Source organism: Pantherophis guttatus, chromosome 1 (genome assembly GCF_059756535.1).
Source record: "Pantherophis guttatus breed Tessera chromosome 1, ASM5975653v1, whole genome shotgun sequence".
Lineage (NCBI taxonomy): Eukaryota > Metazoa > Chordata > Lepidosauria > Squamata > Colubridae > Pantherophis > Pantherophis guttatus.
The window spans coordinates 46,452,385-46,464,433 of NC_142063.1; the positions used below are offsets into that span (position 1 = coordinate 46,452,385).

General features: G+C 38.7%; 1 protein-coding gene across 3 annotated transcripts in view; it reads left to right on the forward strand.

Annotated features, from left to right (window-relative positions):
* Positions 1–12,049, forward strand: part of CCDC88C (coiled-coil and HOOK domain protein 88C) — a 95,618-nt gene continuing 83,569 nt past the window's right edge. For all 3 annotated transcript variants that reach the window (XM_034418332.3, XM_034418333.3, XM_087872932.1), the window contains exons 1-2: positions 1–704; positions 3,136–3,236. In XM_034418332.3, the coding sequence (XP_034274223.2) occupies positions 645–704; positions 3,136–3,236 (161 nt within the window). In that variant the 5' untranslated portion in view covers positions 1–644. The remainder of the gene's footprint in view (positions 705–3,135; positions 3,237–12,049) is intronic.

Below are 12,049 nucleotides of genomic sequence, written 5' to 3' on the forward strand. Positions count from 1 at the left end.
CTCTCCGTTTCCAACCTAAGAGAGAAAAAAAAGCGCGCGTCCTTCCTACAGGTAGTAGCTCCAGCGCTCCCGTCGCCCTGTAAAAAGATTGCGGGCTTAGAGCGCGCGAACGCGAAGCGTGACGCGCCTTCGCTTCTTGCTTTCGCCCTTCCGTGAGAGAAACGGGACGAAACTTGCCAAAGCTGCCGGTTTAAAAAAGCTCGCTGTTATTCTTCTCAACGAAGTAGAAACTCTTGGGCGACGGCAACAACAGTAGCCGCCGCCGGGGGGAATAAAAAAAAATAAATACCGGCGACGATTAGAAGCCACAAAAGCTGTTTGCAAGCAGTTCCGTCCCGTTGCTCCAATCCTCTAGCCGGCTACTTGCCTTGCCCCTCAGCAGGTTGTGAACGGGCGGCGGCTTTTTTCTCCCCCCCCCCACCTCAGAGAAAGTGGGGAAGGAGGGGAGGGAGCTGCTCGCGCGTCCCTCCCCACTCCCGCCTAGGGGGAGGGGAAAGGAGATGAACCTCGCATTGTTCCCCTAAGCAAGGCGACTCCTTTCTGGGCCATGGGCTCCGCGCCTTTGTTCCCAGGCTGAGCCCTTCCCCGGCCGCCTCCTGCTTTCGGATCCAAAGCAAACGCGGAGTTTTTCCTCTGGAGGCAAGATGGATGTGACCGTTTCCGAGCTCCTGGAACTCTTCCTGCAGAGCCCTTTGGTGACCTGGGTGAGTTTGCAAAGCGGGCCTGGCGTGGCAGAACCGTTTGCTGGGCAGCGAAGGGCGGACCGAGCGCTCGGCCGGATTGGTGGGGTGGGGGAAGAAGAGGGGAGAGGGAAAAAAGTTTGGGATGGGTGGAAAGCGGCTTCCCTCGTGGCGCACCGGGCCCGGCCACCTGGGAAAGCGCGCTGTCTGGCCAGCGTGGATGGGGAGGGCAGTGAATTGGGACCGGCGAGCGTCAAAAGTCGGGCTTTTGGTCGCTGAGACTTTTCTCTGGCCTTCCGAGCGGGAGCAAGTTAGTTGGACGTGGTGGGGAAACGGTTATTTCAGCGAAAATCAATGAGAAAGGTTAGTTTCTGCGGACCGTGAGTGATTGCCAAGGCAATAACTTATTGGCGATGTTGGACTAACCGGATCAAAAGCCAGACGGAGGGCAGAGAGTAAACCCCCCCCCCAAAAAAAACTCGGAGTATTGTTGGAAGTTCCGCCTTTTGGTTCTGAAAGAAAGTAGTTTCTGTTTTGTTGTCGATATGGCAGCAAGGTGTCAGGCACGGGATTAAAAGGGGGAGCTTCCCCCCCCCCCTTTTTTTAACTAGATGGGCTTCTGCGTTGTAAATACATGATTATATCAAATCTTGTAAGGAAAAAAATATTTTCATAAATGTACAAATCTTGTGTCAATCATTAACGACTTTGAGTTAGTCATTATGTACATGGCACTTGAACACTTTTTTGTAAGACTGTATTTGATTCTAACTTCCTTTATGCTGCCTCCTGTACTGTAGACTCTCCTGTACATTAGAATCGTGGGTGTGCATGCATGCCTCATTGTTGTACAAATGATTTTTATATGGTGTGTGCTAGCCACTTTGTAGAAGTTTTACTTGAACAGGTGTATTGCTGCATTGCATTGCATTTAGACATATATCCCAATTTGTTTTTTGGTCTAGGGATAGAATCTTACTTGATTAATCAGTTTCCTTTATGTTGGAAGGAAGTGGGCCCACTTAGGAAATGTGTCTGAGATTGGTACTAGGAACCAATGCATTTTAAGAGTACCATAGATTTTAGAAAATAAATTATTGAAATCATCGGAGCAGATGGAAGGATGGTGATTTGTGGATAGGCATTTAATTTTCAGGTGTTTATACAAAACTTGAACATTTGCAGGGGAGGATAAAACCAGTAGTATATGTGTCACCTCTGATGCCAAGCTTATCCATTTATTATCTCTTCCTTTGATTTCAGCAAAACTAAAAAGTGTCTTTACCAAACCAGCATTTGGGAAGAAAGGAAAAGCTAACCAATCTGACATGACCAAATATTTTTGCTCTGCTTTTTGTAGTCAAACACTCTATATTACAGATTGAACCTGATTTTATTACATGGCGCAGAAATAATAACAGAGTAGTGATATTCCCTTAAATAGTCCTAATAAAAATGTATACAATACTGAATGAACTAGCTAGTACATTTCTCCTGGTGGTTAGTTCTTGTTTGCAGGAAATTCTTACTCCAAAATTCAGTAATTTACCTGAACTTTGACTTCTTGTTCCATGTTGTGGCATGTATAGATCAGGCCTCTAAAGAATCCGATATGGAAACTCTTAATAATGTAGCAGGAGTAAGATAAGTGTTACAAGGTTACATTGGAAGAAGCCAAACATGTTTATATTTTAGCAGAATTGTTCTCCTTATAAGTGGCTAACAAAAATTTCACGATAAACAGATTCTTTTTAAGAAGCAGTCAGTTGCCTTGGTCAGTGTGGAGAATTTAAATGAATTTAACAAAGATCTTGGAAAAAAACTAGATCTGGTTCAGATGAATTTTGAATGGATTTATAGCAGAGATAGAGAAACTGGCATCAGGCTAGACATTGGGACACTGAATTCTAGTTCTACCTGTGAAGCCACTTGGGTGACCTTGGAGCAGTCACTTTCTCTCAGCCTTAGGAATGGCAAACCACTTCTGAAAAACCATACTAAGAAAACTGTAGGGATATGTCCAGTCAATCTCTGGGAATCAGACATAATTGAACTGAAGGGGGAAAAAATAGCAGAGATAATCATGGACATTTCTTTTTCTGTAAAAGGAGCTTTTTGTGTACCTTCACCTTATCACTACTAGTATGGCTGCAGATATCATGGGAAAAATAGCAAGAAGAGTACACATTTCCACTAAATGGGATTCCTGTTCTAATACAGAAGGAGATGTGGATTCTTCAGATCACTGTTAATAGCTGGAGAATGAATCCCTTCCAGCCCAATAGAACGATTTTTTTTGCCACCAAAAGGAGTATGATAACCATTTTCATGATTAGTTTATAACCCTCAAATTATAATTCAAATGAATATAAACATGCAGTTTCAAAAACAAAATTAGAATGTTTCATCTTTTGAAAGCATTTTCTAAAATGTTTTATTTTATGTTTTCTGGCAGGTAAAAACATTTGGACTACTAGAGAGTGATAATGAAGACAAACTTGCAGTGTATATGAATCTAGCAGATGGAGTCTTCCTGAATAAAATAATGCTGCAAATGTAAGTTAACCCAAAAGAGCAAATGGCTTTTATAGCAAATGGCTATATTTTATAAAATATATCTGTATTGGAAATCACTGAGACTGAACAAATACCCTGTTTCCATGCTAGATAGTGTAGTGTAGTGTTTTTTCCCTTTGGAAAATTTTATAAAGAATCATTCCTAGCCTATGTTTGGTTTTGGAAGACTTTTTTGTTTTATGTTATATATTTAGCAAATTTCAAAAAAGAACAGCACAGAAAAGATAATCTGTTATATTGTGCCAATAATTAAGCAAAAGGGAGTTCTTGTTCCATAACCATAAGAGCACATTCTGACATACACATTGTCTCTTATGAAAATCTTGATACCTCCAGTTAGAAATTTTTAGAAAATCGGCAGAGAAAAGTTTCCAGCTGAGAGCTTGGAGAACAGTTGACACTTAACCTTGAACAGTTTTATTCCAAACCACCCTCCAGAAACTTTGAACAGCTGCTCCCGTTATTCCTGATTTGCTAATTGGATTTATAGAAAATAGAAACTGAAACTTTTGGAGGTGTTCAGTTGTAAGAAAAACTGGTGTGGGTAATAGTATGCCTGATGGTCATAAAACTAAGGTATAATTTAGAAGTTGGGAGTGGAGTCATATGGCTTTTGAAAATAATTTTTTAATATTTTAGATGGAAGACCCCAATGACATTTACTTTCCCCAACCCATGAATGTTAGAAATCGAGTACATAAAGGAGATTAGGACTCCTGTCTGTCCCCAGGATGACTCTGAAAATTTAGCATAAAAGGACAAAATTTGGAGTAGGAGAGAAAACAGCAAAATAAAGATCAAGTTCAAAAATGGGCTGGATCCAGCTGAGAGCTGCAGCGCATCATTACCGTTGAGGCAGCAGAGTGCCTGCTGAGAATAGCCTCTCTACTTCCTTCTTCCTGGTCACATGACCTAGATGGGGGCTGTCCTTAAGGGATCATAAGGATTTTCATATGCCATGCCCGCTTCCCTTATTATATTTGACAAGTATATTTCATAGCTGTGTAAGAAGTGTCTTAAACCCTTCCATTTTAAGAGTTACATTATTTATCAAGCCTAGATTAGAAATTTACCTAAAATGGTAATGGATAAGATGGGGAAATTTTAATTTGTGCATAAGTCTTTTTTTTTTTTTTAGCTCCATTAAGCCTGACTTTGACCACATCTCTTCCTGTTGCAGAGTTTATGGCGGGATAAAAAAACCTCTTCTATTTCAGTTTCATGCTTGAGTTGAAACAGGCACTTTTCAAAGAGTCTTAAATCATATAGTTTTCTCAAGCCTGAGGTTTTCTTTAAAGATGTCCTTATTCTGTTCCTATTGCACGACATGCCCACCCATCTGAAAAGCTGATTGATTTCCAGAAATGAACATTTTGCACAGATGTGACGTGTGTTTAAAACTGGGACTGTTGAAGCAGCTCAACAAAGCTGGTTTTCTTCTTCCGTTACAGAAGGGATTTTTTTAAAAAACAAAACAAAACCAGTGTTGGCAGCATGCCCAGTTGTGCCTCAAGATCAATGAAACTAAAACCTTTATCCAGTAGGGTTGGGTCTGTTTAACACAAAACCAGAATGGTAGCATTTGTGTACAGTCCAGTCTAGCTTCACTGTAAGGTGATCATGGTGACGGTCTAGGCTAGCTGTTCAGGCTTTTCAAAGTACTTATTTCTCCACTGTAAAGCACAGGTTTTTCTTCCTCTTCCTTGTTTCTTTTCTGTGTCTGACCTTTTAAAATAAGAATAAACCTTTTTTTCTCTCTCCCAGGGCAAGTCTATTCTTAAGGTCTCTGATAAAAAAAAAATCCATGTATTGCTGTGTGGTCTTTTCCAAAATTTCACAGCACATTTTGCTTATTGAGCTTCTCTATAAATACAGGACCACAACTTTGGGTATCTCTGCAAGTATGGTACAGTAGGTAAACATTAGCTGGCTACATAAAGGAGCAAATTGTGCATGATAATTAATTGTAAGAAATAGAGTAAGCTCTAGGTTCAATATTCCTCTGTTTAGCAAGTGTGAAATACAGTGGAGATATTTTCCTTTCAGAGACTTACTTCCATTTAACAGACTGGGAGCCTGTTAAATTGAGTGGGGGTGTCTATTAATTATAGGGTTTATTCCATAAATGGTTTTGTTGCAAACGATGTACTTATGACTATGACATAATTACACAAAGACATAAATTGAGGCAAAATTTGTAAATTTGGATTTAATGGACATCGCTGCCTTCTGAACACTAAACATTTTACTATAACACCACCAGCTGTGAATTGGACTTTTCATGGTTATTCCACTCCAACAACTTTTCTGAGTTTATTTATAGCCATACTTTAACTTCCGGTAAATTAACTTTCAATCTATACCACATTTTTAGTTTATTACAAAGAATTATGTTGATTTTGAGTACTTAGGATACTATGACTATTAGTATCCCCAGGGGGAGAGCCTTCTCTGTGGGGGCACCTGCCCTTTAGAACAAGCTCCCCCCAGAGATACGGACGATCCCGGATTTGCGCACTTTGCGCACTTTCCGCCGTGCCCTCAAGACCTTTTTATTCCATCAAGCAGGGCTGGCCTAACCCTTTTTAACTATTTAATTTTAATTCGGATCTGTTCTTAAAAATAGGGGTGTTTTAATTAGTGGGCCAAATCTATTTAATATGTCTTTTAACTTGTTTTTAAATTTTATATTATATTTGTTTTATTTATGGCTGTTCACCGCCTTGAGTCCTTTGGGAGTAGGGTGGTATATAAATTTAAATAAACTGAAACTGAAACTTTGTGAAATAATAAATAAATGGTATAAATAAACCAGCCTGCCCAGAGTTGGTTGAAACATACATACATACATACCATGTTTCCCTGAAAATAAGACCCTGTCTTATATTTTTTTGAACCCCGAAATAAGAACTTGGCCTTATTTTCTGGGAGGTCTTATTATTTTGGGGCATGTGGAGGAAACCAGAGGAAATGGTGGGAACCGGCTGCGCATGTGTTTAAATATTTTCAGGGAAGGCTTATTTTCAGGGGGGCTTATTTTAGCGGATGCACTCAAAAGCCCGATTGGGCTTATTATCAAGGGATGTCTTATTTTTGGAGAAACGGTACATACATACATACATACATACATACATACATACATGACCTATGGTAAATTGAGTTCTAGGGCATCTTAGATTAGCAGTCCTGAACTAACAGCCATATTATTTTACCAAATAATTTCCTAATCTCAGTACAAATTAATTTATATTACCTTTCAAAGGTATGACATGTGCTGTGTTAAACATGTTTCAGCCAGTATCCATAATTCTGATTCAATTTGACCTGATAGTTTGAATGTCAAAAATAACAGTTTGAGAACCATGTGAACCTGTATTAGGAATGCGGTAATGGCATATTGTTAATGGCCCAATCCTGTTCCTTGTTTTTGTGCAATGACGTGTCTTCAGGAGCTATGCATTACAGTGCAAGCAATACCACTTTACCAAAACAGCATTGTTCTATCTCTTGAGGTTTGTAATGGCATGAACTAAACTTCCTTTTCTGATTGCTGTAGGTTGATTCTTGTTTGCACTCTTCATTTAAAGTAGTATTTCCTGTCCTATCTGTGTTTTCTTTGATCTTAGTTGAAAATTTATACCCAAATTGTAATACTTCCTCCCCAACTATTTCTTTCTTTACTTCTGACCAACAGTTATATTCATAACATAGGGCCTGTTATGGGGAGGATCACACATCTCTGTTTCTGCCTACTCAGTACATCCAGGTAGACATGTCAATTCCCCTCAATTACTGCTATGTTGTGGGACTAAGGAAGCACAACTTCTGTGTTGTTATTCCCACCTTTTGGAACAGCATCCATTGTCTTCGTTTCAGAAGGCCCTTAAGACCTGTCTCTGCCACTTATCTGGGATAAATGTCCTTGTGGAATCCTGTCTTTGTGCTGTTGTTATTTTTAGGGTTGCTTTTTAGGGGATCCGCCGTGAAGAAAAGATTGAGAACCACGGCTTTTAGCTGTTTTAATTGCCTAGTTTGATTTGAGCTATATGGTGGCCTAGTGTGAAGAAGCTCGCTTCCCACTCAGAAGGGTTGAGAGTTCAATCCTAGGTAGTGGCAGATCTTTCTCTCCTGGGGCGCAAAGAAAAAAATTTGCTGTGAACTCTGCATGGTGTCAGGAAGGGCATTCAGCCAGTAAACGCTCAGTTCCATCCAGTCACTGCCACTCTTCCCCGAATAAAGGGATTACAGGGTTGTAAAAGGGGGGGTGTTTTTAATTGTATAATCTGATGTAAGCAGCCCAGAATGGGGGGCCATAACAAATTTAATAATAATATAATCCATAAAAAAGATTTCAAGTCACGGGTGACAGCTTTGTGCTTCTTGATTTATTGCTTAAGGTTCTTTAGACCTTGCAGAGACTCCTATGAGCTCCAGGCTGGGGCTGCTGGGATTTTGAGCCCAACAGCATCTTACTGTCCAGTCAAATATTTCAATTGGTATTTAGTATATGGAGCCCACCTATAGTGTTATAACTGTGCTTGTCAAATGGATTTTTTTTTGCCTATGGCCAGTTACAGATATTATATAAAGTGTCATGAAGTGTATTGGTTCATTGCATTTATTTTTGCGAAAGGTTCAAAGTTTACATAGAGGTTTCTCCTAATTACCCTTAATTACCTTACGTGGAGGTGGCTGAGTGTTACTAGTCAAAGACCATAAAAAGATCACCATAGGGAAATGGGAAATTTGAATGTGAGTTTCCTCAATCTGAGTCAGTACCTGAGTCACTGCAGTACTCTAGTATACTATTATACTAGAGTACTATTATACAGTACTACAGTACTCTAGTGTATTAATGTACATACCACATTCGGAACTGGATTATTAGAAGAGTTGGTCTTTTTTTAAGTCTTCCACTTTCAAAATAATCTGATTAGAATAGCTTTGGGAGCCAGGAAAGTATGGCTGTCTTTCTACTGATATCTTTGTGCTATCTACAAGAATGAGTTGGAAAAAATCTTGTTGGATCTTTAAACTGAGCAGGCAATCTACTTACTATCTCATAGAAAAGATTCTATGGTGGTACAAAATTGCTCAACCCAGAATAAAAAGCAGTAGGTAAATTGATATCTGTAAGACAATCTTCTACCCCTCCAGTGTTTCATAGTCACCTGTATTGTGATAGTATCAGTCCTTAATCTTTTATAAATAGTTCCCAGGTGGTAAGCTGAAAAACTTAAAACTCCTTTATTGTTTCAGAAGAAGAGGATTGTTCAACTCTTTGAATAATAAGTTATTTTGTTTATCATTAGGAATCCCAACCTTTTGGAACTTCTTTTAAAACAGTTTTATTATTGACTTATTGGAAAATACCCATGAACTGAATAGAATAGAATAGAATAGAATAGAATAGAATAGAATAGAATAGAATAGAATAGAATAGAATAGAATAGAATTCTTTATTGGCCAAGTGTGATTGGACACACAAGGAATTTGTCTTGGTGTATACCCTCTCAGTGTACATAAAAGAAAAGATACATTCGTCAAGAATCATAAGGTACAACACTTAATGATAGTCATAGGGAACAAATAAGCAATCAAATCATAATAGGAAACAGTCTAATAAATCGTAAGGATACCAACAACAAAGTTACAGTCATACAGTCATAAGTGGGAGGAGATGTAGAAAGATGATGAGTTCTCAGTGTGTACTATAAAGTAGTTGAGACAGGATCATAGCTTCTTGGATTCCCTTCATAGGTTACTCATTGAACAACATGGCCATCATTTTTTTCAAGGTTTAACATAAGATCAGTTGTGTGGTATGAACAAATGTGCTGCTATAGATAGTTGTGTGGGTTCCAAAAACAGTGACAACTGGAATAGTAAATGACTAAGATGTACAACTTCTAAATAATGCTGTATCTAAAATGTTCTGAGGTTATCAGTTGTCTTAACATCAGATGAAAGATGCATGCTTTGAACTTCCCAAAGCCCCACTGTTGTCAGTATAGTACTATGGAGCAGACCTCAGAGCAATTAGTGTTGTGAGTGATACAGTATGGTTTAGCTATTGCCACTCAATAAAATGCCTAGTATCCACAGAATATTAAAAAAAACCCCTCAACCTGAAATCCTAACAAAATTATCCTTGGAAAGTTTGGGGACATATCTCTGTATTCTAGAGTTCATGAAGCAGTAGAATTTAATGCTTCAGACTAGAGTACTATTGACTGTACTACACAGACTGTTTCCTGTGGATCCAGATCTTACTGGAGAAGTTATTACTTATTCCCAGTAATCTGATTTATTTTTCTCTCATCACTATGATGCCACAGGTGAATATTGATTAACTCTACATTCTGCTCTTAAGTTCACATGGGACTTCAGTGGAAACTAGTAGACCCTGCATGGGCCTGTTTGAAATAAATGCTGGCTTTTTATTCTTATAAATCATCTTGATTTGAGCAGAAAGGCTTGATGTAAATGTAAGAGTAACAGTAGAAACAGTAGAAACAGTAATTTTATTTGAAGAAAATGCTTACTTTCTCCTTTTCAAAGACAGCTGGAACAAGGGTACTAGAATATATTTGCAGATAATTCACCATACAAAGAATTCCTTGAAATATATATGCACTTGGTTATAAGCTTATCTAATTATACACTGAGTTCTTAGAAATTCAAATTGCAAATTGAAGGCAATTGGGGTTTGCAACTCCTTCCCCAGTGTTACTGGGAGCTCTTGTACAACAGCTGTCCCCTCCTAAAATTGCCAACACTTGTGGTAATCTTCACAATATAAAAAACCTTTTTAGGTCATTTTACATTAGATAGATGGGGGATTCTAGAAGTTGAAGTCCACCCAACTTCAAGTTGCCATGGTTGAGAAACATTGAGATAGATATCTTACTAACTTACCTATTGAAATGTCAGCTAATGTTGATGTTTTAATACAAACATTAGACATATTTGTTTTTTAGAACATTTTGCACTATGATATTATTTAAAGCAATAAAAATTGGCTATCAGAAATAAATTGTTACGACAGGATTATATCAGCAGAACCTGAACCATTTATATTGGCTCCTCATTCAGTCCTGTGTTGTGCTATTGTGTTGCATTCTCGCTTCCCCATCTCAGGACAGTCAACCATCTGAGCCTGTTTAATAGCCAGCAGATTCCACAAATGCATACATTGGAAAATATGGATGATTCTTTGAAGGATGCTGTCTGCTTTTTTTAAAAAAAATTAAAATTCTTTTTATTCTTTTTCTTCAGACAACTTTTCCTGATGTGATGAAAAAGACACATTCCTAATCCTGAAGGTTTAGGTTGAGTCGAATTTATTTACTAAGAGTTTAACATCTTGAATTAGGGTTGTGGATATTTTGAAAATGATTTGGAAGAATGCTTCTGAATTCATAGGTGTGCTACACTGATTATAGCAAGCACTTTTTTTGCCTTCTACAGGATCCTGGAAATGAGCTGGTTTAAAAAAGTTGACTCCTTAATGTACTTGCATCTTTAATGTAGCTCTTTGAAACTGCTTTGAATTTTTTAGATTGCATAAAATCCTGAAATAAACTTCAGGTGCTTTAATAGTTGCAGTGATGTGCCACACTTGTGCTTTCAGGTTTCAGACCACTGCTTCTAAGTCATGTTAACAGTGGTGGGATTCAAATAATTTTACAACCGGTTCTCTGCCTTAATGATCGGCTGGGTGGGCGTGGCCATGGTGGGCATGGCCAGGGGAGTATGACAGGCAGCACTCGGCCTCCTGTACCCACCTGGGAGCAAAAACAGGCTGTGGGGGGGGGCGTGCCACCCCCTCACCCCATTTCATGGGGTGTGCTGCACCCCCCGTACCCCGTTTTGGACCTAGGAGGCCTTCCTGCACTTACCTGGGAGCCAAAACAGAGTGCAGGGGGACTCCTGGAAAGGGCGGGGAGGGGAGGGGCCAGCCAGCAATTTAACTACCGGTTCTCCCAAACAGGCTGAATCCCACCACTGCATGTTAAATATATTCATAATCTCAGCCAAAATGTTGGAAGCTCATATTCCAGTTAGGAAAAATGTCTGTAGCCTAAAATTATAAGTGTGGTCTTGTTAATATTATGAAAAGCCTGGAAGCAGAATGTTCACTTGAACCTCACTCCACTTATATCTTTTTATGACATCCTTTGTTAATGATAGTCTTCATTAATTTGAAAAAAAATGCCAAATACACAAATTTCTTAGATATAATTTATATTAATAATAGAATTAATATAAGAATAGATTAAAGTTGTATATCTTAAAATAGGAAGACACACTATTGGTGAATTTTTTAATGGCTCATCAAGTAATATAAACAAAAATTAATCATAATGATAGCCTGCTCTTGCTTGTTACCATCATTCCACATCAAGAGAAATCTGACTTGGTAATTGCTTACAGTCAGCTTAATTGCAGAGGAATAGACGTTATAATTAGTAATTTGAAAACCGTGAGATTCAGTACGGATATTATTTGCCATCCTTGCCTGTTCTTTTCTTGCAAAGTTCAGCACAGACAGAAGTTGTTTTAGAAACTAAAGCTGTGCGGGGACTTGGGAAAAGGTGCTTCAAAGCTTGCAAAAATGCAACTCTGACACATTTCTGTATCTCTTAAAACATCTTCTGTACTGTGAATTATTTCCAAAGTGCTATACATCGCATTAGCTGTCGCATAGAGTTTTCTAGAAATGTAAACCTTTGGCAGCACGTACAGTAAGCAAATTTAAGGACAAATAAGTTTATGCGGCAGGAACTGAA